This window comes from Grampus griseus (genome assembly GCF_964374135.1).
Source record: "Grampus griseus genome assembly, chromosome: 4".
In the NCBI taxonomy this organism is placed as follows: Eukaryota; Metazoa; Chordata; class Mammalia; order Artiodactyla; family Delphinidae; genus Grampus; species Grampus griseus.
The window spans coordinates 23148929-23175144 of record NC_138997.1 but is presented as its reverse complement, the minus strand read 5'-3'; the positions used below and the strand labels follow the sequence as shown (position 1 = coordinate 23175144).

The 26216-nt window shown below is 39.6% G+C and overlaps 1 protein-coding gene across 4 annotated transcripts in view; it reads right to left on the bottom strand.

Annotated features, from left to right (window-relative positions):
• Nucleotides 1-26216, bottom strand: part of GAB1 (GRB2 associated binding protein 1) — a 127346-nt gene that overhangs the window by 42464 nt on the left and 58666 nt on the right. For all 4 annotated transcript variants that reach the window (XM_082653445.1, XM_082653447.1, XM_082653446.1 and 1 more), the window contains exon 2: nucleotides 961-1255. In XM_082653445.1, coding sequence (XP_082509571.1) covers nucleotides 961-1255 — 295 coding nt within the window. The remainder of the gene's footprint in view (nucleotides 1-960; nucleotides 1256-26216) is intronic.

The following is a 26216-nucleotide window of genomic DNA, read 5'->3' as shown; positions in this document are numbered from 1 at the left end:
GGCTATTTCATAACTCCATAATCCAATATAGTTTAAAACATAACTCCTGTATCCATCATTAGATGAATGGATAAAGAAGATGTGGTGTGTGTGCGCACGTGTGTGCACACGCGCACGCGCGCACACACACACACACACACACACACACACAGTGGAATACTACTCAGCCATCAAAAAGAAGTAATGTTGCCATTTGCAACAACATAGATAGACCTGGAGGGTGTTATGCTAAGTGAAATAAGTCAGACAAAGAAAGACAAATACTGTATGATATCACTTATATGTGGAATCTAAAAAATATAACAAACTAGCGAGTATAACAAAAAAGAAGCAGACTCACAGATACAGAGATGAAATTAGTGGTTACCAGTGGGGAGAGGGAAGGAGGAGGGGCAAGAGAGAGGTAGGGGATTAAGGGGTACAAATTATCATGTATAAAACAAGCTATAAGGATATACTGTACAACACAAGGAATATTGCCAATATTTTATAATAACTATAAATGGAGCACACCCTTTAAAAATTGTGAATCACTATATTGTACACCTGTAACATATAATACTGTACAGCAACTATACTTCAATTAAAAAAAACTCCTGAAGAATTAAGTTGAGCTGCATGAAAATGTTATTTTAACAGGTTGAAATATCAAGTATCAGCAGTGTGAAGGTTCAACTTAATATTTACCTTGGAACTCAAGAAATGCTCTTAAATAAGTATGCCTTCTTGTCATCTTCTTCAGGACATTATTTAGACACTGCCCCACAATGGTAGTCTCTCTTTCTAAAATCTATAAAAATTTCTCCTTAAACTGATTAAAAGGTTTGCTTTTTCTAAATGTTGTTACTATTATAAAAAAATATTATATTGTGTAACTGAAATAACAAAGAATTTTACAACAGTTTTTAAAATGTAGTAATAAAGGAGAACTCAGGTTGAGTCACAACATCTTGAACTTACCTTCTTCTGTAGGATTAAACCCACAGATGTCACAAATACAACGGACCCACTTATTCATCTCCTCTTCACTGTCTGCTACCAAGTAGAAAATCCGGTCAATGGTGTTGATATCAAAAATGTAGCTGTTTTCAAACTCTTTTTTGTTAAATGTCAATCCAGCATCAACTTGCTGACATAAATTTAAATCAATAATACGGATAGGCTTCTTGGCATGATCATTTTTGTAATATTCCAAGACATCTGGATCTCCAGTTAAACGGCCACTGCGTAACACAAACCATCTCCTCTTCCATGCCTAGGAACAAAACAAAAATATCCATCCAGTGTTAACTCGAGAGAAATTTTTCAAGATGCACATTCGTCAAACCAATTTTATAAATGCACTGACTAGAGAAAGTCATAGACAATGTTTTGTTTCCACAGAATAATCTACCACTCCAGCAAAGTTTACTGATGCTTCCTCAATTAACTTAATAATATGTGTATACACATTTGTTTTCTATTAGAGCTTCTGATAAAACATTAGAAGACACCGATTGATATTAGAAGCTATTACACTGACAGGTAATATCAAGTCAACAAACCAAGGAAGATTTCGTTTTTACTAAATATAAAAAGCAAATGGTGCTGGGAAAACTGGATATCCAAGTGCAAAAGAATAAAGTTAGACTCTCACCGTATCAAATAAAAATTAACTCAAAATGGATCAAAGACCTACATGTAACAGCTAAAACTAGAAAATTCTTAGAAAAACAAATACGGAAAACCTTGATGATATTAGGTTTGGTAATGATTTCTTGATTATGACAGTAAGAGCACAGGAAACAAAACAAACGCCAGGGAAACTGGACTGCATCAAAATTTTAAACTTTTATATTTTTGAAGAACATGATCAAAGAGTGAAAAGGCACCTCACAGAATGGGAGGAAATATTTGCAAATCATGTATCTGATAAGAAATTAATGTCTAGAATACATATAGAACTCCTACGACTCAGTGACAATGAAAATATACAACCCAATTAAAAAATGGGCAAAGGACTTGAAGAATTTGACTCCCCAAGAAAGATATACAAATGACCAATAAGCACAAGAAAAGATGTTCAACATGACTATCAGTGGAGAAATACACCATGAGATACCACTTCATACACATTAGAATGGCTATTATCAAAAAGGCAGAAAATAACAAGTGTGAGCCAGGATATGAAGAAACTGGAACCTTTGTGCATTGCTGGTACGAATGTAAAATGGTGTAACTACTGTGGAAAATGGGATGGCGGTCCTTCAAAAAATTCCAGTGTGGGTATCTAACTCAAAAGTATGAAAAGCAGGGTCTCTCAGAGACATATCTGTACACCCATGTTCATTGCAGCATTATTCACAATGGTCAAAAGGTGGAAGCAACCCAACTGTCCATTGATGAATGAAGAGATAAATGAAATACATACAATGAAATATTATTCAGCCTTAAAAGAAAATTCTGACACATGCTACAATCTGTATAAACCTGAGATGTTATGGTAAATGAAATAAGCCAAAGGGACAAAAATTGTAGGATTCTATTTATATGAGGTACCTACGGTAATCAAATTCACAGAGAGAGAAAGCAAAATGGTTGTTGTCTGGCGTTAGGGGGAAGGGGGATGGGGAGTTAGTGTTTAATGGGTAGAGTTTCAGTTTGAGAAGATGAAAAAGTTCTGGAGATAAATGACCATGATGGTTGCACAACAATGTGAAAGTACTTAATGCTACTGAACTGTACACTTAAAAAATGATTAATGGGCTTCCTTGGTGGCGCAGTGGTTGAGGGTCCACCTGCCGATGCAGGGGACATGGGTTCGTGTCCCGGTCTGGGAAGATCCCACATGCCGTGGAGCGGCTGGGCCCATAAGCCATGGCCAATGAGCCTGCGCGTCCGGAGCCTGTGCTCCGCAGCGGCAGAGGCCACAACAGTGAGAGGCCCACATACCGCAAAAAAAAAAAAAAAAAAAAAAAAATCCATTTAGTTAATATATGACATCTACTTATTTCAAAATAAATAAATATCATCTCTTAGTAAAAGGACGCCTTCACAGATACCTCCCTATCAAACAGTAAGCTTAAAAAAGGAACAGAGAAGTAAAGAGAAAGGAAAACAGAGTATTATGTCACTTATCCAGGGCCATCAAGGAATCACATCTTTCTGTAAAAGTGATTTCTCCAGATAGTGAAGGTTCTGTCTTTAAATACATAAATGACTTTTTAAAACTTTAATGTCTTTCATGGAAATCCTTCTAAAATGCCTTACTACATAATTCATTGAACATAATTCATCCATTCCCCAATGACTCAGACTAAGTATTACAGGCATCAATTTCTATACTGCACTTCAGAGAAGCTCTCGGGCTGCAGGACTGTTCGGAGGGTTATCTGTCCCTATACTAAATAGTGCCATACTGCTGTGCATGTATATAGTTCATCTCTAACCATTTAAATACGGTCTTTTTTTTTTCCTCTTAAGTTTTCACCAATTGTCACTTCTCCCTTCTAATCATATGGTTTATAGCAGGGGTCCCCAACCCCTGGTCCACAGACCGGTATTGGCCCATGGCCTGTTAGGAATCAGGCCGCATAGCAGGAGGTGAGCGGCGGGCAGCGAGTGAAGCTTCATCTGCTGCTCCCCATCTCTCACATCACCACCAGAACAAACCCTACCTCCCCTCCACCCCACCCACTCCGTGGAAAAACTGTCTTTCACGAAACCAGTCCCTGGTGCCGAAAAGGTTGGGGACCGCTGGTTTATAGGATGCCAAACTGTCTCCTGCCTCAGGGACTTTGCACATGCTGTTTCCTAAGTCCGGGATGTTCTTTCCTCTCTTTGCCAGGCAGACTTTGACCTTTAGGCCTTCCCTTCCCTGACCAACCTCAACTCAACCACCACCGGTTGTAGAGCAGGGCATAATGTTAGGGACCCCATCACATACCTATGTAGTGATTTTTGTAATTTGCAATCCAGTTTTTCTTTGTATTTATTTATTTAGTATCTAACTCCCCAAGCAGACCATAAAGTCCGAGAAGACAGTGACCATGTCTGCTTGATTTGCCGTTACATACTCAATGCAGAGCAAGGGCCGAATACCTAGAAATATCTGTACAATAAATAGAATTCCCCTAAGACTATGAAGTTGTAAAATTTTTGAGACTATTAGATTAGATATATTGGCCACCCTGAATAGAAAGGCGTGTGCTTTCAAAACCTCTTCCACTTGAGAAAAATACTGAACATTTACATCATAAAATAAACATAACTGAGCTTTACCAACACACACACACAAAACACCTTGGGAAAATGACAAAAAAGAGAATAGAATGAAATATGTCCCTTTGCTACAGCTCATGTGTCACTCTTTGTCATCCAGTTGACTGTGGCTCCCCCAAACATTTCTTTGCTTCCCTCTTGAAATGATACTGTGAAAATGTAATAGGCCCTTGGAAACTAAAACACCTAGCCAAGAAATGAACAGCAGTGAACTGCGGGGCACTAGACAGATTGGGCTAGCGATTACAGAGGCCGAGAAGACATTATCTAAGAGATGAACCCTTGCAGCAGGAAATTACAGCATGAAAACACAGAATTTAGCCAAGCAGCACCTGCCACTTATTTATTTATTTTTAATGTGGTCCAAATGTGAATGTTTGTCTCAGTCACAAAATGAGTCACTCTCATTGAATCTGGCACAGATTAAACTGGAAAACAAAAGCAATTACATAAACTACACACTTTAATAAGGCAGATACAAAGGTTCTCTGGATTAGGGTACAAAGCACAATTTAGCCACAGAATAAAGCTTGATGCTCGACAAGAGAACTGACATCAGCACCCTTGCTAATCACAGCACAAAAGCTTCTCTATGTTTTGTCTGAGCACAAAATGGGTCCACATAAATCAGTCTTTGTTATCTGAAAATATCTGGGATTCTTAAAGTTTGCCCTATTTTTATCCTTGCTGCCTTGGTAGCCCCAGAGAAAGCTGTACATCGCCTCACCAATCCTACAGAGCAGCAACAGACAAAAAGGACACGTTTTCTAGAAACCCTCAAAAACACTCCAAGCAATTTTAAACAAAATGCACGTGAAAAAACGTTTTATCTACTGGCAAATGAGCAGGTGTGCTTGAGAAGAACTATGCAAACATTTATTTTGTTGTCATTTCCTACAATGCAATAGTCACTTCAACCTGAAGTTGAATCAATGATGCAGTAAAAAGATTTCACCAGCAGGTCTGCATTTTGAAGCAGCTTTAAAAGCACCATACTCTGATACAGGTGTTCCATCTCAGGGTTTCAAGATTAACTTTGGCTACTGTACTAACATCAAAAGAGAACAGCACGGAGAGTCCATGGATCCCAATGGAAATACATTTAGATCAGACTGCCAAACTAAGTATGCAATATCCAATGGAGTATTTGCATTGCCATCTACCCATTCCCTATGTTTGGTGACTGCCTACCACCTGCAGAGTTTGCCCTGCCAAACTCTCTGGCAGGGCACACGGGGCTCTCCCAGCCTCTCCCTATCTCTCCAGCCTCACTTCTTGCCTCTCTGCCTTCCAACCACATCGGAAATGCTTGCAGGTCCCCTAACACTCTGCTTCTGTCCTGCCTCTGGCCCTGATACAGGCTGCCCCTTGGCACATAATCCACCCCCTGGATTTAGCTCAGATCTCAGGGCACCATCCCTAAGCGGCCCCCTCCAAGCTCTCCATTTCCCCCTCGTTCCCAGTTACCGTGTTTGACATCCCTACAAGTGAGCCTCTTGAGGGCTGGAGCCATGTCTTTTCACCTTTCATCTTTCTTCTCCTAGTCCCAAGGAGGTGCTCAGTCAGCATCTGCTGAATATGCCAATCAAAGGAACCATGGCTAAAAATATGGAAGTTCTCACACTTTCTATGCATTCTGGGGATATTGACATGACTGCCATCTGCCCAGCCCATTTGCAATTTGGCTGACAAGAATTTGTCAGGCAAGGCAGAGGTGCATAAACCATCAATTCGTTTGTTTTAAAAACTCCACAGATATGAGAGGAATTTTTATACTCCATTTTAAAGGAAAACTGTTCTTTTAAATAATTTCTGTATTTAAGCCAGCTGCATACATCATACTGAAGACAGACTTGTCATGTGGAAGCAAGGTTCTAATACAGGTTTATCACATACCTACAGAGTATGGGTATGTACACATTGGCAAGAAAGTACAGAGGGAGTCCCATTACCTCGTGGGAAGAAAAAAATTTCAATACGGATTAGCCCCAAACCACGACCTGTAATCATATTACTAACAAACTTACAAAATATGTCTAATTTGCCTAAATGGCAAACGGGCTCAGTTTTAAAGAAAAACATTGCGAATGCTGCACACACTTGTTTTCTGAGCTTTCTCTGCTATAACTGATGTAACACGGGCTTGGTACAATGCTTTCCAAGACTCCCTAATCGCTTCCCTGTACTTCTAACTGGAAGAGCTAATTATTGAAGAAATAACCAATAAATGGACGGGCAAAGAGAAGAGGTCAGGGTGGTCCAGTGATTCTCAACTCTAACTCTAGGTAAGAAATATCTAGAGAAATTTACTTAAAAAAAAAAAAAGATTGATGCCTGGGGGCCTCACCTCAGGCCAACTAAACTGGAGCGTGGGGCATCAGCCCTGGCACCAGCATAGGTAGTTTTAAATGCTCACCAGGTGATTTCTCTGTGCCACCAAGACTTGAGAACCACTGGTCCAATCAATAGACAGAATTAGGTTGCTTCTTAAAATAGAATTAAAGAAACAAACATAGAGGTCCTTTAAAGCTTTCATCTATCTAATCCCTTATCTTCTCAAGGCTTCTGCTCTTGCCAAGCTAGTTTATCTTCTCCCTTCTCGTCTTTGTTGACAATATTTATCCTATTGGCGAGTATGTCTGAACTCCTTTCTACTGTTGGAAACCTAATCTATTCTCCAAGGTTCTGTCCAAACTTTCCCTTTTCCTCGCCACACCTTCCCTCTGGAGTCTTGGCCATCCATCAGATACTGCCCTGGAAAGTCTTCTGCATGGCTATAGACAGTTTGGAACCACCTGTTATTTTACTGTGTACATCTCCAAATGTTCCAAATGCTTGTGAATTATTTTCCCGAGTTCTTTGAAAGCCGAGACCATTCCTTAAATGTTTTTTTATATCTGCCCCAGCGCTTCACCCACTGTGAAGCCCTCAAAGCCTCGACAGGATGCTTTTAAAGTTTTCTGTTCATCACAATGATTGCGGAGAGTCAGTGAACTTAAATGAAAAGACCTCAGGGAAAGAAAAAAAGAAGTCCATAGTTGTTATTAGGGTAGCCCAAACTGCCTTTACAGGTTGCCATACAAGGTTCTTCAAAACCATACTTACCTGCCTGGCCTTTCCAGCCAACGCGCGCATTTTGTTGTTTTGTTTTGAGTCTAACGCATCCTCTCTCTCTCACCCAATGAGCCTACTCAGTCTTCAAGAGTCAGCTCAATAACCTCTTCTTTGCAGCTTCCCTCAACTTTCTCTGAGTTAAGGCTTCTCTGAACTCTCAGCACACAGGTCCCAAGTAGCCCATTAACAAGCCCATTCTGTTCGAGCAGTTCAGAAAGACCTCTGATGACTGCATTCAGGTCTCTCTAGTTGCTGAATCCTCGAGTTTACCTTGACCCGATAAACTGAAGAACAGCACTTGCTATATTCTTGAGCCATCTGCCTTTCCATCATGAAGCACCACCACTAATTTTACTAACCCTATATTATCCTAGGAAACTGGGGGGAAAAATAGAATGGAACTTTCTTATTCTGAAATCCCTTAAAAGGTATTTCATGACTGATACTTAAGGAAAGAAGGTCGTGACTGTGAATTCAAAATTTACGTAGAATCTCAGAAATCTGTAAAATGTTAACCCATGAAGACATGGGTTTCACAAAATGAAAATGCTGTTTTTAATAAGATAGGTTTTAATCTAAACTTCATCAGCAGGGTAATGGTTAAATTTAAATAAATTACGAGCTATCTATACAATAGTAAGTTGATGCAAAACATTTTAAAAAGTGAGCTAGATCTCACTTATATATGAAAAATGCCCACAAGATAATTGTTAAATTTTTTTAAAAAGTGAGTTACCGAACTTTATGATTTCATTTAGTCTGAAATGATTGTGTGCTTGTACATGTAAACTATGTTTAGAGAGCAGGTCTGGAAGGAGACACACCGGAAGTGTTAAATGTGGTCATTCCAGGAATAGGGATGGGAGGGTCAGACCAGTTTCGTGTTTTTATTTTATATGATTTTGTGCAGTCTGATTTTTTTCAAGGAGCTTCCATTTACTCCTGTTATAATTTTTAAAATATCACATGATTTAAAAGCTTATAGTTAAAAATGCTCTGAAAAACAAAGTCTATTAATTAATATTTTAAAATCTAGGAATGATGTACACACACAGAAAAGTTTATTTCTGTATGGAAATGCATACTCTTCTTCTTATTCTGCAATTAGTGAATAAATTTAGCCTTTCTTTTAAATATAGAATTCCAGGATACATCTGGAGAGAGTCTTGGTCAGGAAATAGCTTAGACAAAGTATAACTACTTTGTTTTCAAGACTGGAATTTAGAGGGTTAAAAAGAAAAAAAAAAGTAAAGTTAGGAACACTTAAAATAGAGAAACAAATTTCTTCCACCAAAGTCCAGTGGTTATAATATTCTCACAATTTTAATTTATTTTAAAAACCATGTCAGTAAATGGTTAACACACTTAGATAGTTAACTATCTAAAATAAGCACTTTGGGAATTACTTTACCTATTAAAAATATTAAATTTCCATAATAATAATGCAACCAGGGTAAATAAAATAAAGAAAAACAAATTAACCATGAAGCAGGGACAAAAGAAAACCGTTTACTTTAAAATACTTGAGTTGTTTTCCAGGAAGCACCATCTTTTCTCATAGAGCAAAATAAGGAAAAAACACACTCGGTGGAAGTTTCCACTCCACTGGCTCTGTCATTATGATCATCTGTTCCAAACACACACAAGCCTAAAATTTCCTGTTTTCAAACTATTGTCACCATTTTCTAGCCTAGTGTTATCTGTGCTAACTTTAGCTTAGTAATATAAACAAAAGAATACACCAAAAATAATGCAGAACAATGCCTAGATATAGGCTCACAACTGTGCCACAAACCTTTTAAATGGGAGTTTACATATGCTGCCCGGACAAAAACAAATTAGCTAGACCTGAACCAATTTCACAATAGCAAAACAACAGCAAAAAATCAAATTTAACTCAAACACTACACTAGCTGGGAAAAAAAATTCAGGGAATTTTAAATTATTAATGAATAATCGTATCATATCATTTACTTGTTGAAAGTAAATGTGCATATCATTTACTTGTTGAAATTGTTGCTAAACTGATGCCTACCTCGAAGCTCTGGTGTTAAGTCCTGCATCAAATGAACAAACAAACAAAAAAGCAATGATGAAAACTCCCCAGTATTTAATACACACAAACTAGTTTTTATACCTTTTGGGGTCACAGACCGCTTTGAGAATCTAATAAAAGCAATGGAACCTTTTCTTAGAAAAAGGCACATACATAATATTGCACAGTTTCAGGGGTTCACATGACCCCTGGGGCACATGTTAAGAATGCTTGAAATAGGACTACACTTTAATACTTCTTACTACAAAGAACAGTTTGATATGAGACCTTGGACCCCAACCAGGCATATCGGTTACTAAAGTTCCACAGGAAGGTAGGTCACCTCATGGCATTAACTCTCAATACAGCACTGTGGGGCAGGCTGAATATATTTTTACCTGTGAATACTAGTTCATCTCTCATCATATTTCCACACTAACTCTGGGGCTTTTCAAGGCTTCCTTATCCTGACCATGAGTCTGAAGAGAGGCAGGAGCCTGGCTAGCAGTGGATCCAAGATAAGCTTGCAATGTCCTGTGTGTCTGGGAATGAAGGTCTGGGGTGATGGTATAGCTGAACCTGTACTGGTAAGAAAGACCACCTGCCTTGGGTTTCATCTGTTCTCACCCTTTTCCTGCCACCACATGCACTAAGGGTCAGTGAGCTCATATCAGGGTGTGGTCATAGGAAAGTGGGGTCAGGGAGTCCACCTGAACTTTTGGAATCAGCCTCCAGCCTAGAAAAAAGGTAGCTGGAGTCATATGCAATCTGGCCAGCTAGAGATTTAGAATGGGTGCCACAGCTAGCGACAGAGCAAGTATGTACCTGGCCGTGTCGTCTGTATATCTCCCTAAGAACCTGTGGAGGCAGAGGTGGCACAAATGTCCAGGCAGACTCTTAGCAATCCAGCTGAAAACAGCAGAAGTACAACGCAGGGCTGTGAGCTCCAAACACGCCCAGAAGTCACTGAACCATTCATTTCACCTCTACGAATCTCACCTAAAGAAACAATGCATTCTGCAGCTAAATATATAGGCATCAAAACACTCAACACCGTGCTGTTTATATGAGTAAATATTTGAAAACGATCTAAATATCCAACAATAGGGTGAACAACCATCCCACGTTCCCAGGGCTGTCCTTGTTTTGGAAGTCAAAGTTCCACGTCCTGACACCCCTCAGTCCTGAGCAAACCAGGAAGGTTGGTGACAGCAGGAAATTGAGTAAATAAATTAAGATACATCTCCATGAAGGTGTCTTGACAAAATCAGTAAAAGATGCTTTTCAATGGCATTTTTTAAGATCCCCCTTCCCCATGGTCTGAAAAATTTCCAAAACATTGAGAGAGCTTGGCAAGGAACTAACTTTTTGCATTTGGAGTAACTGCAATCTGGTGTGAAGGAAAACTGGAACACCTGCCTTTCTACCTTCTCTGGCTCTCTGTCACCTGAACCAGGTAAAGTTGACTGCTCCAGGGTATTCAGAGCACCTGTGCAAACTTCTATTTGAGTACTCTCCTCTTGACTGTCAAGCAGTCCTCTGTACAGCTGCTTTCCTCCCCAAGATCTTGTCCCATTCCTCCTCTATCTAAGTGCTTAGCACAGTGCATAGCAGGCAAGGGCTTCGCGCCTTAAAAGGCATGTGTGATAACTTACCTGAACAAATGAACAAACGAATCAATGTCTCCTGGTGACCCTGAAAACGCTGTCTCTGTCCTTCGCTAACTTAGTCTTCACGTAAATGGATGACACGCCAAACCAACAGTGGGCCTTCTTATTGCTAGGAGTTTGGCCATAAATCCTATCAAATCTTTCAGCCAACAAAAAGGGAAACTAACTTAATCAAGAAACAAATCAATATGAAACCATGCCAATGTGCTAAAATTCAGAAACTACAACTTCAGACAGTGCCTACAGTATTTTGGAAAGTCTACATATTTATGTTAGTATATTTATTTATATATATAATTATTCTCTCTTCATATATTCAACATTGGGGTGTGTGTGTGTGTGTAATGACATCCCAGTTTCTGAGGGCCGAATGCAATGTTGTTAGGGAGAATAAAGACAAAATGTCATGTACTATGAAGTATAGTGTCAATGCACATGTTTAAGTGAAGAAGATGTGAGAACGTTACTTAAATTTTGTTGTTTAAGTGGCAGGAAATTGATATCACATCTTAAAGTCACAAAATTTTCCAGCACAGATACAAATTCTAATTGCAGTTTTAGAGCAGTACTGTCCAAGAGAACTTTCTGCAATGATACAAATGGCTACATTGATCACACATTAAGTTCGGGCTTCCCTGGTGGCGCAGTGGTTGAGAGTCCACCTGCCGATGCAGGGGACACGGGTTCGTGCCCCGGTCCGGGAAGATTCCACATGCCGCGGAGCGGCTGGGACCGTGAGCCATGGCCGTTGAGCCTGCGCGTCCGGAGCCTGTGCTCCGCAACGGGAGAGGCCACAACAGTGAGAGGCCCGCGTACCGCAAAAAAAAAAAAACCAAAAAACCACATTAAGTTCAAGATGCAGGGAAGAATAACCTCACCCAGAGAGGAGAACTAAGCACAAAGCTGAACATGATACAAAAATTACTCCACAGATACTGAAATCAAGAGGACCTCTGATGCGAACGTGGAAGACTTAGCCCAAGTGCGGATAATGATGTTCTCCCCACCCCCAATCACAGAGGGCCGTGTCACCCAATCACAGAGGGGAGTGTCACCCTTTGAAGACGTGATTCTTTGGGGGAAAACACTTTTTCATTCATGTAACATCCAAATAATGATCTCATCCTACAAGAAAAACTGTTGATCGTTTACTTCTCTTTGTTTTCAACAAATCGGTGCTATCTTGCCCATTCTGTGATGTGTTGGCCCTAAAATGAGCCCAGCTTTCTTTTTCCTGTCAACTTTCCATCTCCCTCTACACCACCCAAGCCTCCTGACCTTTGACCAACAGGAAGTAGATACAATGGACTGAAAATAACAGCGACTGGAAGGATTTGTGAATGCACAATTTAATGCTTGAGGATTAGGAGAGAAGGGCTGGGGGAAAGAGAAAAGGACTAGCTATTTCTGCCAGTGCCATTTGGCAGGACCCAATTCATCTTGAATTCCATACAAAACTGTTATCGCAGTTATACAGCTCATAAAAGCTAAAAAAAAAAAGGACAGTATGTACAGTAGTACATATATAGATATACCAGATGCAGTGGACACAACTTATACACCCATCTGCTTTAAGCATGTTAGAAACCCTGTGAGACAGTCAGTCATTCACAAAGTGCTGGCATCCGAGGTAACAGACAACAACTGACTGTGTCTGACTTGCCAACTTGGAAGTTCACTAAAGTCTATAAAAGCTAAAAATAGCCCCACAAACATGTTTACAGGCATTTTGAAAATACAGGATCCACACTGTTTTCTAAATATAAACCTTGAGTTTGTAGCACAGCGATTGGCTTTGGGTTTTCAGAGACGTCATTGGGACATCCCACACTTTGGCACAGAAATTCACATTTCACTATTTTACTTTAAATATATAATTGGTAGTATTTAACTAGAGAGAAGGTGGGGTGGATCTGGAAGGGAGAGGATGTGCAGAAAAAGATGGTATCTCTTCCCCCATTTAATTAGAGGGCTTCAGACGACCACAAACCCCCAATTCTTTGTGGCGGGATCAGACCGTCATAAAATTCTGAAAAGGGAGATCTGGCCTATATTTTTCCACTCTTTATATCCACTCTCCAATCCAGTCCCTGCCCCCTTCCTAAGACTGTAGGTGCTACTGCTGTAGATAGAGACAGAAAGTCAGATGGAACACGTACACGTGTAAAAGTCCCTGCATCCCAACTGGTCCACGAGTGTAGGCGTGCTGAAGGCAGCAATTCTTTGTTTTTTTTTTTGGCCATGCCACGCAGCTTCTGGGATCTTTGTTCCCTGACCAGGGATCGAACCCATTGCCTTGGCAGTGAAAGCTCAGAGTCCTAACCACTGGACCACCAGGGAATTCCCAAAGGCAACAATTCTAATTCTTGTCCAGTTCCTGAAAAGTGAAATCATTCTGAATCAAACACGGGAAAATTCCAACTAAAACCCACAATGCTCATATCAACTGGGATTGCTGAGGAGGAAAGTGGTATACTAAGACTATGAAAGAGTTAAAGGAGTATTTTATTAGTGCAGAAAAACATGTCTATTTGGTCTCTTAAGTTATGTAAAATTACTTTTTGATATTAATTTCTGGTTAGAATTTGTTTAGATTTTATCCTCTGAATTTAATTCTACTAAATCTTTAAAATTTAGCAGCTATTAAAAAAAATAAGAGAAAGAAAAACCTATAGCAACAGACTTAGCTCCGTACTAGTATGTTATAAACTTCAAATGTCTGTGCCTCTTAAAGTCCTGTGGTAGAATCTATATTTCTGGAGGTTATGCAACATCCAAGTGAAATACTCTCCAAAATAAAGTTGCGTCAGTCGTATGGGCATTTTCTTAACAAATTTATTTGTAATAAACTACAAGCAATAAGAAATTCAACTGAAAAATTAGGGGAAATTATATATAATCCTACCACCATCAAAAGTATATATTTTTCCATATTTTCATCTAATTTTTGTTCATTTACATATATACTTTCTAAGTATACTGTTTAAATAAAGATGATTGTGTTTTTGGTTTCCTAAGCCACACTTCTAACTTTCAGGAGCTTAAAATTCTCAGGTATAAAATTTTAATTCATTAATATTTCACTAATATTCACTAGTATTGATTAATTTTTCCAGGTCTTGCTTATCATGCTAGAATTATGGAAATAAAGGTGAAGCCCTCACTGAATGCTTTCTGAAACCCGATAAAGAAAACACACTTAACGATTGTAAACACACAAGACATTTATTTACCATGGGTTTTCTTAGCACAGCATCCCAGATACACTCTAGCAACTAAGATATTTAATTATAACTCGAATGATGTCCTGCTGGGCCTTGTCCAATTTGCTACAGTATGTAGTTGATGCTCTAAGCAAATAATGATGAAAACAAACATATATCTTCTCCAAAGAAATGCTATCACCTTGTATGACCATCATTGAATGGCCATCTCATACTGTATAGACCAATTTATTAAATCTAACAGATGAAGAATTTATTCCAGGAAAAAAGATCTTTTGATACTTCAACTTATGTTAGGCATTGTAACCTGAAGACATTCTCAGAATAAACATCTCGACTTCTCGGCCATTTAAATGTTTATACCTTAAAAATTAAAAGATGAGGCAATCTAGTTATAGATTATCTACTATGAACAAAGGATAGTTTGGTCCAAAAACAGAGGAGAAGTTAAGGAGAAACAAAATATCTCTAGTTAAAATTTGACTAGCTTAAAAAAAAATGAAAACAAAAGTACCTGCTCTGTATTTTGTTGAGTAATTGACCATGAAAAGGCAAAGTAATGAGATTTTCATTTAAAGATTAAGACTATGTAACCCTAGGCTGGCTGAGGTCAATGAGTTTTGGGTAACTAGATCTAATTCTTGGTGGAGCAAAGACAAAGAATAAAAAACACAAGACCTTTAGCTAGCCTCCTAGACGTGGCACTGAAGTCCCCACGCCAACCCCATATGGCTTTCTAATCTTTAGGAGCAGTTGGAAAAGAATAATCAGAAATAAAAACTATTCAGCACTGTAGCTATCAAGAATTCCTTGGGGGGCGCAATATAGGGGGGGGGAGTGGGAGGTACAAACTATTGGCTGTAAGACAGGCTACAAGGATGTATTGTATAATACAGGGAATATAGCCAATAGTTTGTAATAACTGTAAATGAAGTATAACCTTTAAAAATTGTATAAAAAATAAAAAATTATAAAAGAAAAAAGAACTTAAAGAAAAAAAAAGAATCCCTTAGGGTTCCTCTCAGCTTAGTCCTTTCACCAAATGGCTTAGAGGGCAACCGTAAGTAACCATTTATTTATACGCAGACTCCTAGAACTCTCTCTTCACTGCTCTATTCTCAAAACCTAACACACACAATGCTTGACAAAAGTAGGGACCCAGCTAGTGTGACTGAGTGAATGAATGAACGAAAGTCTTCATGAATAAGATGAACCTTAAAATGATCACCGTTACAGTCATCCATAAATAATAATTAAGTGGTTTGAGATTTGATGGTGGAAATGGAAACCTGCTAGGAAAGCAAAAGAAGTATACTGTGACAATGAAGTAATTGAAAAATTACCAGTAAGACTGAATAAACATTTACACTTTAGGGCTTCCCTGGTAGCGCAGTGGTTGAGGGTCTGCCTGCTGATGCAGGGGACACAGGTTCATGCCCCGGTCCTGGAAGATCCCACATGCCGTGGAGCGGCTGGGCCCATGAGCCATGGCCGCTGAGCCTGCGCGTCCGGAGCCTGTGCTCCGCAATGGGAAAGGCCACAACAGTGAGAGGCCCACATACCGCAAAAAAAAAAAAAATTTACACTTTAAATATAGAAATAAGCATAATATAGATGCTACTAAATGAAAGATACTAAATAGAAAAACCTTCCCCCAAGGTATCCAGAAGGAGCAGCAAACACAGGGCATAAAATTATAGCAAATGCAATGCATTGAATAGGTTTCCTTTCTTCTCCATTCTGTCGTCTGCCCCCTAGTGGAGTCCTTATGAGCAGAGAAAAACGTAAGAAAGGCAGGCACTACAGAAATCAGGAAAAACCAAAACAGAACACAACAGAACCGAACAAAACAAAGCACAAAGCACAAAGGGGTTACTCTGGACTTCTACAAATCAGCTACTCAAGAGCAGAAAGTTAACTTATGAAATTCCTGTTCAACGCTTTTGCCCCAAAGACAAAACGCTTGTATCAACTTAGGCAGGTTCACTATCCCTTGTGCACCTTTGGACTTCTGATTATTACCTTTTAAGGAAAAGTCGGCATCTGTAGATTGCATCTAGGTAGTATATGGGGTTCAGGATTTTTAAGAAGACAATTTACTAACTGCTAGTTTCTCAGTGCATGTGGTCAGCCCGCTTTAATTTCTGGTTTTCAGGTGTCTTTGACATGAGTGGCTAAAACAAAATCATTTCCATAAAGATGACTCTGGAAAGCTATGGATTCGTTTTCACCGTACTTCAAATCAAGGCACAGGTAAAGTGAAACCGAGACGCTGAACAGTGATGACAGGCATGGCTGAGGGACTCCCCTGGAAAGCAGGCTTATCTCCATGGGGAGCTTTCTGTCTGGAAAGAGGTGTGGGTTTTATCTATGATCTCATCAGCAGCAACAACCGACTCTCCTCCAAACCGGCTGCATTTTGTACTCGAGTTTTGCATTAACATGTACATTGCTTTAAATATGAAGATGACAGTCACTGCTATTGACTTACGTAAACAAGCAGTCCGGTGACCCCCCTCCCCCCTTGTGACTGGTGACACACATTTGCAAGGCAGCCATCCAGCCAGCCAGGGTTAGACAAACTACACTCACTGAACAAAACGTCAGAAAAGCATCCCTGAAGGGAGATACAAGTCTTAGGAGTTTCTGGGCTTCAGTGATCCAGTGGTTCTATTTCTTAACCTCTGGAGCAATCAGAATGCTTAATAACTCATGACTATTTTAAACAAAATGATCTCTAGAGAGGTGATACTAGATGTTCTCCCATATGTAAGTACTTGAACATTTAAAACTCCTGCATCGGTAAGACTTCTGTTTCCCAGAACTGTATGAAAAAATTCAAATGAGAAGATCCATACAAAAAACATTCAGAGACGAATAAAGGCACCAAAATAAACAGTTTCCTTAATTAGCATGTTTTAACACCCTGTGTAGAAGTGCATTAGTATGATAATTCTGGCAGGTTCTAAAAACAGTTCGCTTCCAGTGATTCATGACTACATCTTACATGTAGCGCAGTTATCAGCTTAAAACACTCTCACCAGCTTTTCCATGGAGGAAACAGAGGGGCCTGAATCAGGGGAGATGAAGTATTCAAGGTTTACTTTAACAAGCAAATACTCAGGATATAGGAACCCAAGACTTAGATTTTTTTCTGTTCTCAGACTGTTGTGCATGCTGTGAAAGGTGAGAGGAATGAGGAGACAGCTGACATCCATCTTCCTCAGATCATTTATCTTTTCCCTTTGGACAAACCCTCAGCAACAGGAAGTATCAAGAAGACTGAAGAAAATTCTTGTGCTGGTAATGCTTTTCCCAATTTCTCTTTTGTTGCTCAGATCTCTACTAGAAAAGGGCTTCCCTGGTGGCGCGGTGGTTGAGGGTCGCCTGCCGATGCAGGGGACGCGGGTTCGTGTCCCCGTGTGGGAGGATCCCACGTGCCGCAGAGTGGCTGGGCCCGTGGGCCATGGCCGCTGAGCCTGCGCGTCCGGAGCCTGTCTGTGCTCCCCAACGGGAGAGGCCACAACAGTGAGAGGCCTGCGTACCGCAAAAAAAAAAAATCTCTACTAGAAAAGCAAGGAAAGGCAAATTTCTACCAAAGACCCCCCCCAAAAGATTTACTCCAATCATCGAGGCTCCTATGTCAGGAAGAAGGAAGGTGGGGGGAGTTTTCCCAGCTCTCTATACTTGGATATTATGGCTCCTCGGGTTAATTTTTATCTGCTGTCTGTTTCACTACCAAATTACAATATTTATAGAGGGCAAAGCAGCTAAAATAATTGACTTTCTTAAAACTTACTATATTTAGATAATGATATCACTACTAAGTTTTAAATACACTAACATTATGATTTAATTCTTAAAGCATGCTTATATATCTAATATAATGTTTTGGAGTCAGTTCAAATTATTCATTAAAATGAGTAACAAGGGAACAAAACAACAAAGAGGCAGCTGTTCTGTTTGTATATCTGATTTGCAGCATGTCGTGTATTACGGTTAGAGCAAAACAAGCTACTCAAGAGAAGAACTGTCCCCACTCCCAAATAATTATATTTTAAAAATTAGTGCAGGGGCTTCCCTGGTGGCGCAGTGGTTGGGAGTCCGCCTGCCGATGCAGGGGACGCGGGTTCGTGCCCCGGTCTGGGAAGGTCCCACATGCCGCGGAGCGGCTGGGCCCGTGAGCCATGGCCGCTGAGCCTGCGCGTCTGGAGCCTGTGCTCCGCGACGGCAGAGGCCACAGCCGTGAGAGCCCCGCGTACCGCAAAAAAAAAAAAAAAAAAAAAAAAAATTAGTGCAGTATCATTATTAAAGACTTACGTTTATACAAGTAGCACTAACTTTTTGTGTGCTATGAAATTAAATTTATAGCATTAATCACAATTTGTAATATTTATTACTTTGTTTGCTGGTTTGTTTAGCATCTTTTCTCTCCAAGGAGACGATAAGCAACTTAAGAACAGACTGAGTCGCTCCTAGCACATTAGATGAAATAATAGGTGCTGAATAAAAGTATGTATATTAAAATGTTCTATTAAATCCATACCTGCAGGAGGTTAAAACATCAAATTGTACAGAAGAGCTTATCAGGCAACACAATAACAAAAATCCCCACTGCAGGCATCCTCACCCCCAGCTGGACTCCAAAGAGAAGCATGTCCTGGCTTTGGCTTCTCTGGGTGGCTACCCTGGGTTGGTTATTCTTGGTTTAAACCGCTCCCGCCCACCCATTCTCCACCCTTCTCTGTTTGGGGAAGGGGTGAGCGTATTTATCCTCCTCTCTTCTCCTGGCTTTACCTAATTCCTGAGCACAGCGTCCCTGGGTGGTCACTCCTCATTGTTCCAGAGCTCACTGGTCTTGTATACACAGTGTTTTAAATTAGCATTTATTATTTCCTCCCCTGTCCCTCCAGCCTAAGGGTATAAGGACCCTCATCTAAGCCCACCCCACAGTGCCATAAATAGTCCCTTCATTAAAGTCTACATTTGAACCATCTGAACTGAGCTGAGTCTCTTACTAGGACAGTAAAAGATATATCCTATTTCCAAACACTATGCTTCTATATGACTTGTCCCTTTTAGACACTGTCTATCTATTGAGGTCCAGCCTTGACAGACAGCTCACTTTCTCCCTACTGCCTCTTCCCTCCTTCCTCCCAAAGTAGTGATACCCCCATTCCAGTCCCTCAATCAGAGAAACTTTGAGCCACATACTAAGCTGCTATTGTAGTTTATCAGGCACAGAGTGTAACTTTCTTGGAACAATTAGTTTTCATCCTCTCCTCCATCTTCCCTCACGCTCTTCCACTGCCTAATTTTCATCTGCTGTACGCATACTTTCACACTGTTCTATAACCATCTCAATTTTCTGTTTTTTAACTCTAAAGGTTGAGTCTAAGAGTTTAAAATCAGTAAAGGGCATTTACACTCTCATGGCCGTGGATGTGTGCTGTTTCCTACAGCCCCTTGGGGCTAGAATTGCCTTGGCTTCTCTTCTTGTCCAGGGTCAGTGTCACTATCCCCAGGCCACACAACAGAGAATGCTCCTTGGGTTGTGGTCTAATGGAGTCTCTGTTTTCCACCTCACCAATTGCCTTTATCAGATCGTCAACTTTTCCCAAGCTTCCCATTGTAATTCCCATTTTACCAATCCTCTCCTTTCTTAGGTCCACTCCGCTGGAGTCCTCTCCTGCCCTGTCCTTCTGTTTCACCAGGCTTTCCTCCTGTGATTTCCCACCTTATCTTCCCAGGGTGCGTCCACCAAGCCCTACAGGCCATGCCTTCCTCCTTCTTGGTTTACTACTCATTTTGTTACATCCAAACCCTAAGAAAGGGTATATGAAAGGCATGCTTTAAAAGACGGCAGTACAAATGATACATGCAGCCCAATGTTCATAGCAGCACTCTTTACAATACCCAAGACATGGAAGCAACCTAAGTGTCCATCAACAGATGAACGGATAAAGAAGATATGGTATATATTGATATATATACAATGGAATACTACTACTCAGCCATAAAAAAGAATGAAATAATGCTATCTGCAGCAACATGGGTAGACCTAGAAATTATCATACTAAGTGAAGTAAGTCAGAAAGAGAAGTACAAACACCATATGATATCACTTATATGTGGAATCTAAAATATGGTACAAATGAATTTATCTGCAACAGAAACAGACTCACAAACATAGAGAGCAGACTTGTGGTTGCCAAGGGGGACGGGAAGTGGAAGAGGAATGGATTGGGAGATTGGGATTAACAGATTCACACTACTGTATATAAAATAGATAAAAAAGGACCTACTGTATAGCACAGGGAACTATATTCAATAACTTATAATAACCTATTATAATAACCTATTATGGAAAAGAATCTGAAAAAGAATATATATATATATATACATATATATATGCATAACTGAATCATTTTGCTGTATACTTGAAACTAGCACAACATTGTAAATCAGCTATACTTCAGTTGAAAAAATAACATATATACACTATCCAACGTAAAATAGATAGCTAGTGGGAAGCAGCCACATAGCACAGGGAGATCAGCTCCGTGCTTTGTGACCACCTAGAGGGGTGGGAGGGAGACACAAGAGGGAAGGGATATGGGGATATACGTATACATATAGCTGATTGACTTTGTTATACAGCAGAAACTAACACATCATTGTAAAGCAATTATACTCCAATAAAGATGTAAAAAAAAAAAGTGCGAAGAAAATTAAAAATTTAATTAATTAAATTTGCGTTTAATTAATTAAAAATAAAATTAAATAATTAATTAAAAATAAAAGTAAAAGGCAGCAGCAGAGTATAGTGGCTAATAACGTTTTACAATCCAGTGTTATTTGAAAGAACACTGCTTTAAACATCAGTACTTATTACGCTATTCTCTTGGAATAAAGGGAACAACAATACAGTCAGTCTGCCCTCCATATCTGCAGGTTGTGCATCCACAGTTTCAACCAATCTTGGATCAAAAATATTCGGGGAAAAAAAATTCCAGAAAGTTCCAAAGAGCAAAACTTCAATTTACCGTGCCAGCAACTATTTACGTTGTATTAGGTATTACAAGTAATCTAGAGATGATCGAAAGTCTATAGGAGGATGTGCACTGAGCCGTTTTATAGAAGGAACCTGAGCACCCGTGGACTGTGGTATCCGAGGGGAGTCCTGGAACCACTCCCTGTCAGATACCAAAAGGGACAACTGTATTTTACAAGCCCTCTCAAACATGTTTAGCACAACTAAAGGCTTTAACTGCCTGAGCCGTGGGTATCCAACAATCTTACTGCTCACCATTTAAGTTACCATAGTATTAACCCATGAAAACATGGATTTCATTTTCAATTTCCCTTTTATGTGCTCAACTGTTCATGGGTTTAAACAGAATTCATTCAAAATTTAAAGTATTCTTAAGATATTCTTCTTAGCACAAAAACATCTAGAATGACACCAACTGGCAACCTATATGCATCTGGGGAGGATATTTCAGTGGAAATCAACAACTGTATTTAATTTATTCATTCATTCACTCATCCAGAAGTATTTATTGAGCACCTCCACGTGCCGCTGTTCTGGCTGCTACAACGACATAGTTTAAGAAACAAGAACTCGCCTGCCTCAGCAAACGTAAATTCTAGTGGAGGAGGGCAAACCCAAGTAAACGAGCAGGATTGATTTTAGTTCTGTAACTGCTACAAAGGAAAACTGAAGTCAATTTGAAAGTGCTAACCTTATCTGAACAATCCAAAGGATGGGGGAACTGTTATAACACTCCAATAAAACGTATTTTAGTACACGAAGCCACCACTATCCCTCACACGGTCCCACTGGGCAGTAACAATTATCAAGCTCTCAGGGTCACATCCTGGGAGCTGCAGGCTTGAAAGCTCTGCAGTCTTGTCTCCTCAAAGGTCTCCATCAGCTAATAATCAATGTGTGGCTTCACTGTGTAATCTTCGAGCGAGGCCATTACTTCAGTCCCCTGACATCATCAAATACCAATCCTGGACCATTCATCTCTCGGGTCCGATATCCACAAACAGAATAAACGACTAGAGAAAAATAGAAGGAAAAAGAATGAATTTTACTTAACTAATTTCTTGTGTGTCTCCTGTAACATTTTCTATATTTTGTAAATAACTAAGTTTGTTCTTCCCCTACTTATGGCAAATCAAGGGGTACTACAGAAAATGAAGAAAGGTATTCAGGAATCCGACAGATGTTTTCATGATGAGAATGATGATGATGAAGACAAGTGGCTAAAGGTAATAAAGTTACTTGGCTTCACAAATAAATATACAAAATATGATGATTTTGTGTATACACACACACACATATATGTGACAGGTTTTCTGAGGGAACACACCCTACATATAATGTGTGTTCAGTAAACACTCCTTGACTTGATGCTGAAAATTTATTTCGGCAGAGAAAAAAATAAACAAAAGGCGACAGGCTTTCCTTCAAATGGGAGCAGTTAAATTGGACACACAGAATGATTAAGGTGGGCTCCCAAGGGAAGAAGGGATGTTAACGCTGGACATGCTGCAGAAACCGCCAGCCTCCCTTTTGATCTAACCTTTCTCCTCTTCTGCTGACAGCCTTTCGTGTTCTTGTTTCCTCTTCTTTCCCTCTCTAACAATTATCCTTTCTCCAATCACTCTCATTTCCACTTTATTTCTTCTTACGCTTGTCATAAGTAACATCAAAGAACGTCCATCTGCTTTGTTTTAAAGTGTCACGTTTAATATTCTTTTCTGAACCTAAAAAGCAGGTATCTTTATTATTTCCTTTTATGCTTTTGAGCATTTTTTTTTTTTAACATCTGAGTATGGGTCTGTCTCAATGTCTTTCTTCAGTAAAGTAGGCACTATTAGAAAGAAAATGGCCTTAAACAGAATGTGGCGTTTGATAATTCGCTCATTCACCAATTGAAAGCATGGGCTAGTTTAGATGATCTCTAAAGGCTGTTCCCCACAACAGTAATAATAATCACTGACATTTACTGAGTACTAAGTACCAGGCACTGTTCTAAGCACTTTATACATTAACACAGTTCTCACCACAACCCTATGAGGTAGGCACTGTACTCATTCCCATTTACAGAGGAGAATACGAGTCACACAGAAATTAAGTAACTTGCTGCAAGTGGTAAAGCCAGGATTTGAACCAATGTCCCCCGGCCCCAGAGTCTGTACCTTAACCACTTAACATTATACTATCTGTCTATGACAGGGGTCAGCAAACTTTTTTTTTTTTGCGGTATGCGGGCCTCTCACTGTTGTGGCCTCTCCTGTTGCAGAGCACAGGCTCCGGACTCACAGGCTCAGCGGCCATGGCTCACGGGCCCAGCCGCTCCGCGGCATGTGGGATCTTCCCGGATCAGGGCACAAACCTGCATCTCCTGCATCGGCAGGCGGACTCTCAACCACTGCGCCACCAGGGAAGCCCAGCAAACTTTTTTGTAATGGCTCAGAGAGCAAATATTTCAGGCACTGCAGGCTACACATGGTCTCTGTCTCATATTCTTCTTTTATTTTTTTTTTACAATCTTTTAAAAATATAACGAGCCTTCTTAGATATAATCAGACCTACAAGGCTGTAGTTTGCTGGCCCCTGGGCTATGATTTTATTAATTCATATGCACCACTCTACTACTTTTTATTTAGACAATTTCAGACAGAAGCAAAGGTGAAAGATTCCAGATGGGTAGTTTATAACCCCTAGCCAATGAATGCCCAAGAGCTACCAGTCATAGGTTGCCACTGCAACAGTAAAGGTAAAGAAAATGCAAACATCCTGGAAGCAACCTAAGCATCCGTCAGCAGGTGAATGGATAAAGAAGATGTGGTATATATATACATATGTACAATGGAATACTACTCAGCCTTAAAAAGGAATGGAATTTTGCCATTTGCAGCACCACGGATGGACTTGTAGGATATCATGCTAAGTGAAATAAGTCAGACAGAGAAAGACAAATACTGTATGATATAACTTATACATGGAATCTAAGAAATACAATGAACTAGTGAATATACCAAAAAACAAGCAAACTCACTTCTCAATAGAGAACAAACTATTGGTTACCAGTGGGGAGAGGGAAGGAGAAGTGGCAATACAGGGGTAGGGGATTAAGAAGTACAAGCTATGGGTATAAAATAAGCTACAAAGATATACTGTACAAAACAAGGAATACAGCCAATATTTTATAGTAATTATAAATGGAGCATAACCTTTAAAACTTGTGAATCACTATATTGTACACCCGTAACTTATTTAATATTGTGCAGCAACTATACCTCAATTTTAAAAAAAGAAGGGACTTACTTGGTGGAGTAGTGGTTAAGAATCCGCCTGCCAATGCAGGGGACATGGGTTTGAGCCCTGGTCCCGGAAGATTCCACATGCCGCAGAGCAACTAAGCCCATGCGCCACAACTACTGAAGCCTGCGTGCCTAGAGCCCGCGCTCTGCAACGAGAGGCCACCGCAATGAGAAGCCCGTGCACCGCAACGATGAGTAGCCCCCGTTCGCCGCAACTAGAGAAAGCCCGCGTGCAGCAACGAAGACCCAACACAGTCAAAAATAGATAAATAAATAAATAAGTTTATTTTAAAAATTAATTAATTAAGAAGAAAATGCAAGCATCAGAATCAAAGAATTGTAGGGGGTTTGTGAACACACAGAAGGACACAGAGCTTATAGACATGAACCAGGTACAGTTATCACTAATGGGAATTCATAAAAAACAAAAATCTAAGTACGCCTCAGCAACCTAGTATATATTTCACAAGTAGAAAACTCTGGATATCCCTTCCTTTATCTGTTGGACAAAACTACTATTGTAATCTGCTCCCTGACATCTAACAACAGCATCTGCAATATTAAAGAAATGCCTTCTTTTTCCAAGTCCTTCATACTAATTCATTATTGAATTATCAAAATATGTCAGAAGCTAAAGAGTAGCTAATTAACTCCTAGCCCAAGAACCCTGAAGAATTTGGAAATCGTAAGAATCTGAACTTCATCCACTGGAATTCTTGCTGAGTCTCCGGCAACAGGAACATAAATTATCAACACGTCATCACCACTTACCACCCTCTAAGATTTCAGAATTTTTGAAATAAGTTTTCGTAGGCTCCATATATTTCACCGCAACTTAATTTTCCTTTAAAAAACAAAAACTCCATTTCAACAGCATAGCAATCATTTTGATAAAAGCAATCAGAAACTAGGAATTTAAGCACTATATTTTGACTGTACAAGTCAAGTCATACAGGTCAATCTACAAAATCCCACCTCTTAGGAAACTTAACTTCCTTAGAGGTAAACACTTCCATGAAATCTGGTTCAGAGTATATGCTGTTATTTATTTTTGTCATTTTGCTGGGGGAAAAATAAAAATTGAGAAACAGTCTCACTTCTCCTTTCTTTCCTATGAACTTTGGACCATCTGTTTAAAATAGCTGCAGCTATTTTCAGTGGTTAGGCAAAGGGTTACTTACAAAAACAAAAACCAATGCCTGCTCATGTATGAGCATTACTTGCATACAAAAGAGTCTAGTGTAAGTTACTTGCCAAGTCTAAAATTGTAGGAGATTTTAAAAAATATTATGGAGCGACTCAGGACATCATTTCATTCCTTCTAATTGTTTCTTAGCAACTGCTAAATGCACAAGAATAAAATAATTTGGAGATCATTTTTATTAGCATTTGAAAATATTCTGCTCTAATACTAGATCTTTACCCCCAACTTGGCTGTCCTTAAGAATCTGGGCATTTCTTCTGTTGAGAAAAGTTGCTTATTTAATAGTTCATCTTTTTACCTGAAGTACTTGCCTTTAAATGCAGAAACTCGTGTATTTGTCTTTTCTCTGGCAACAGTGACAAGTCAGA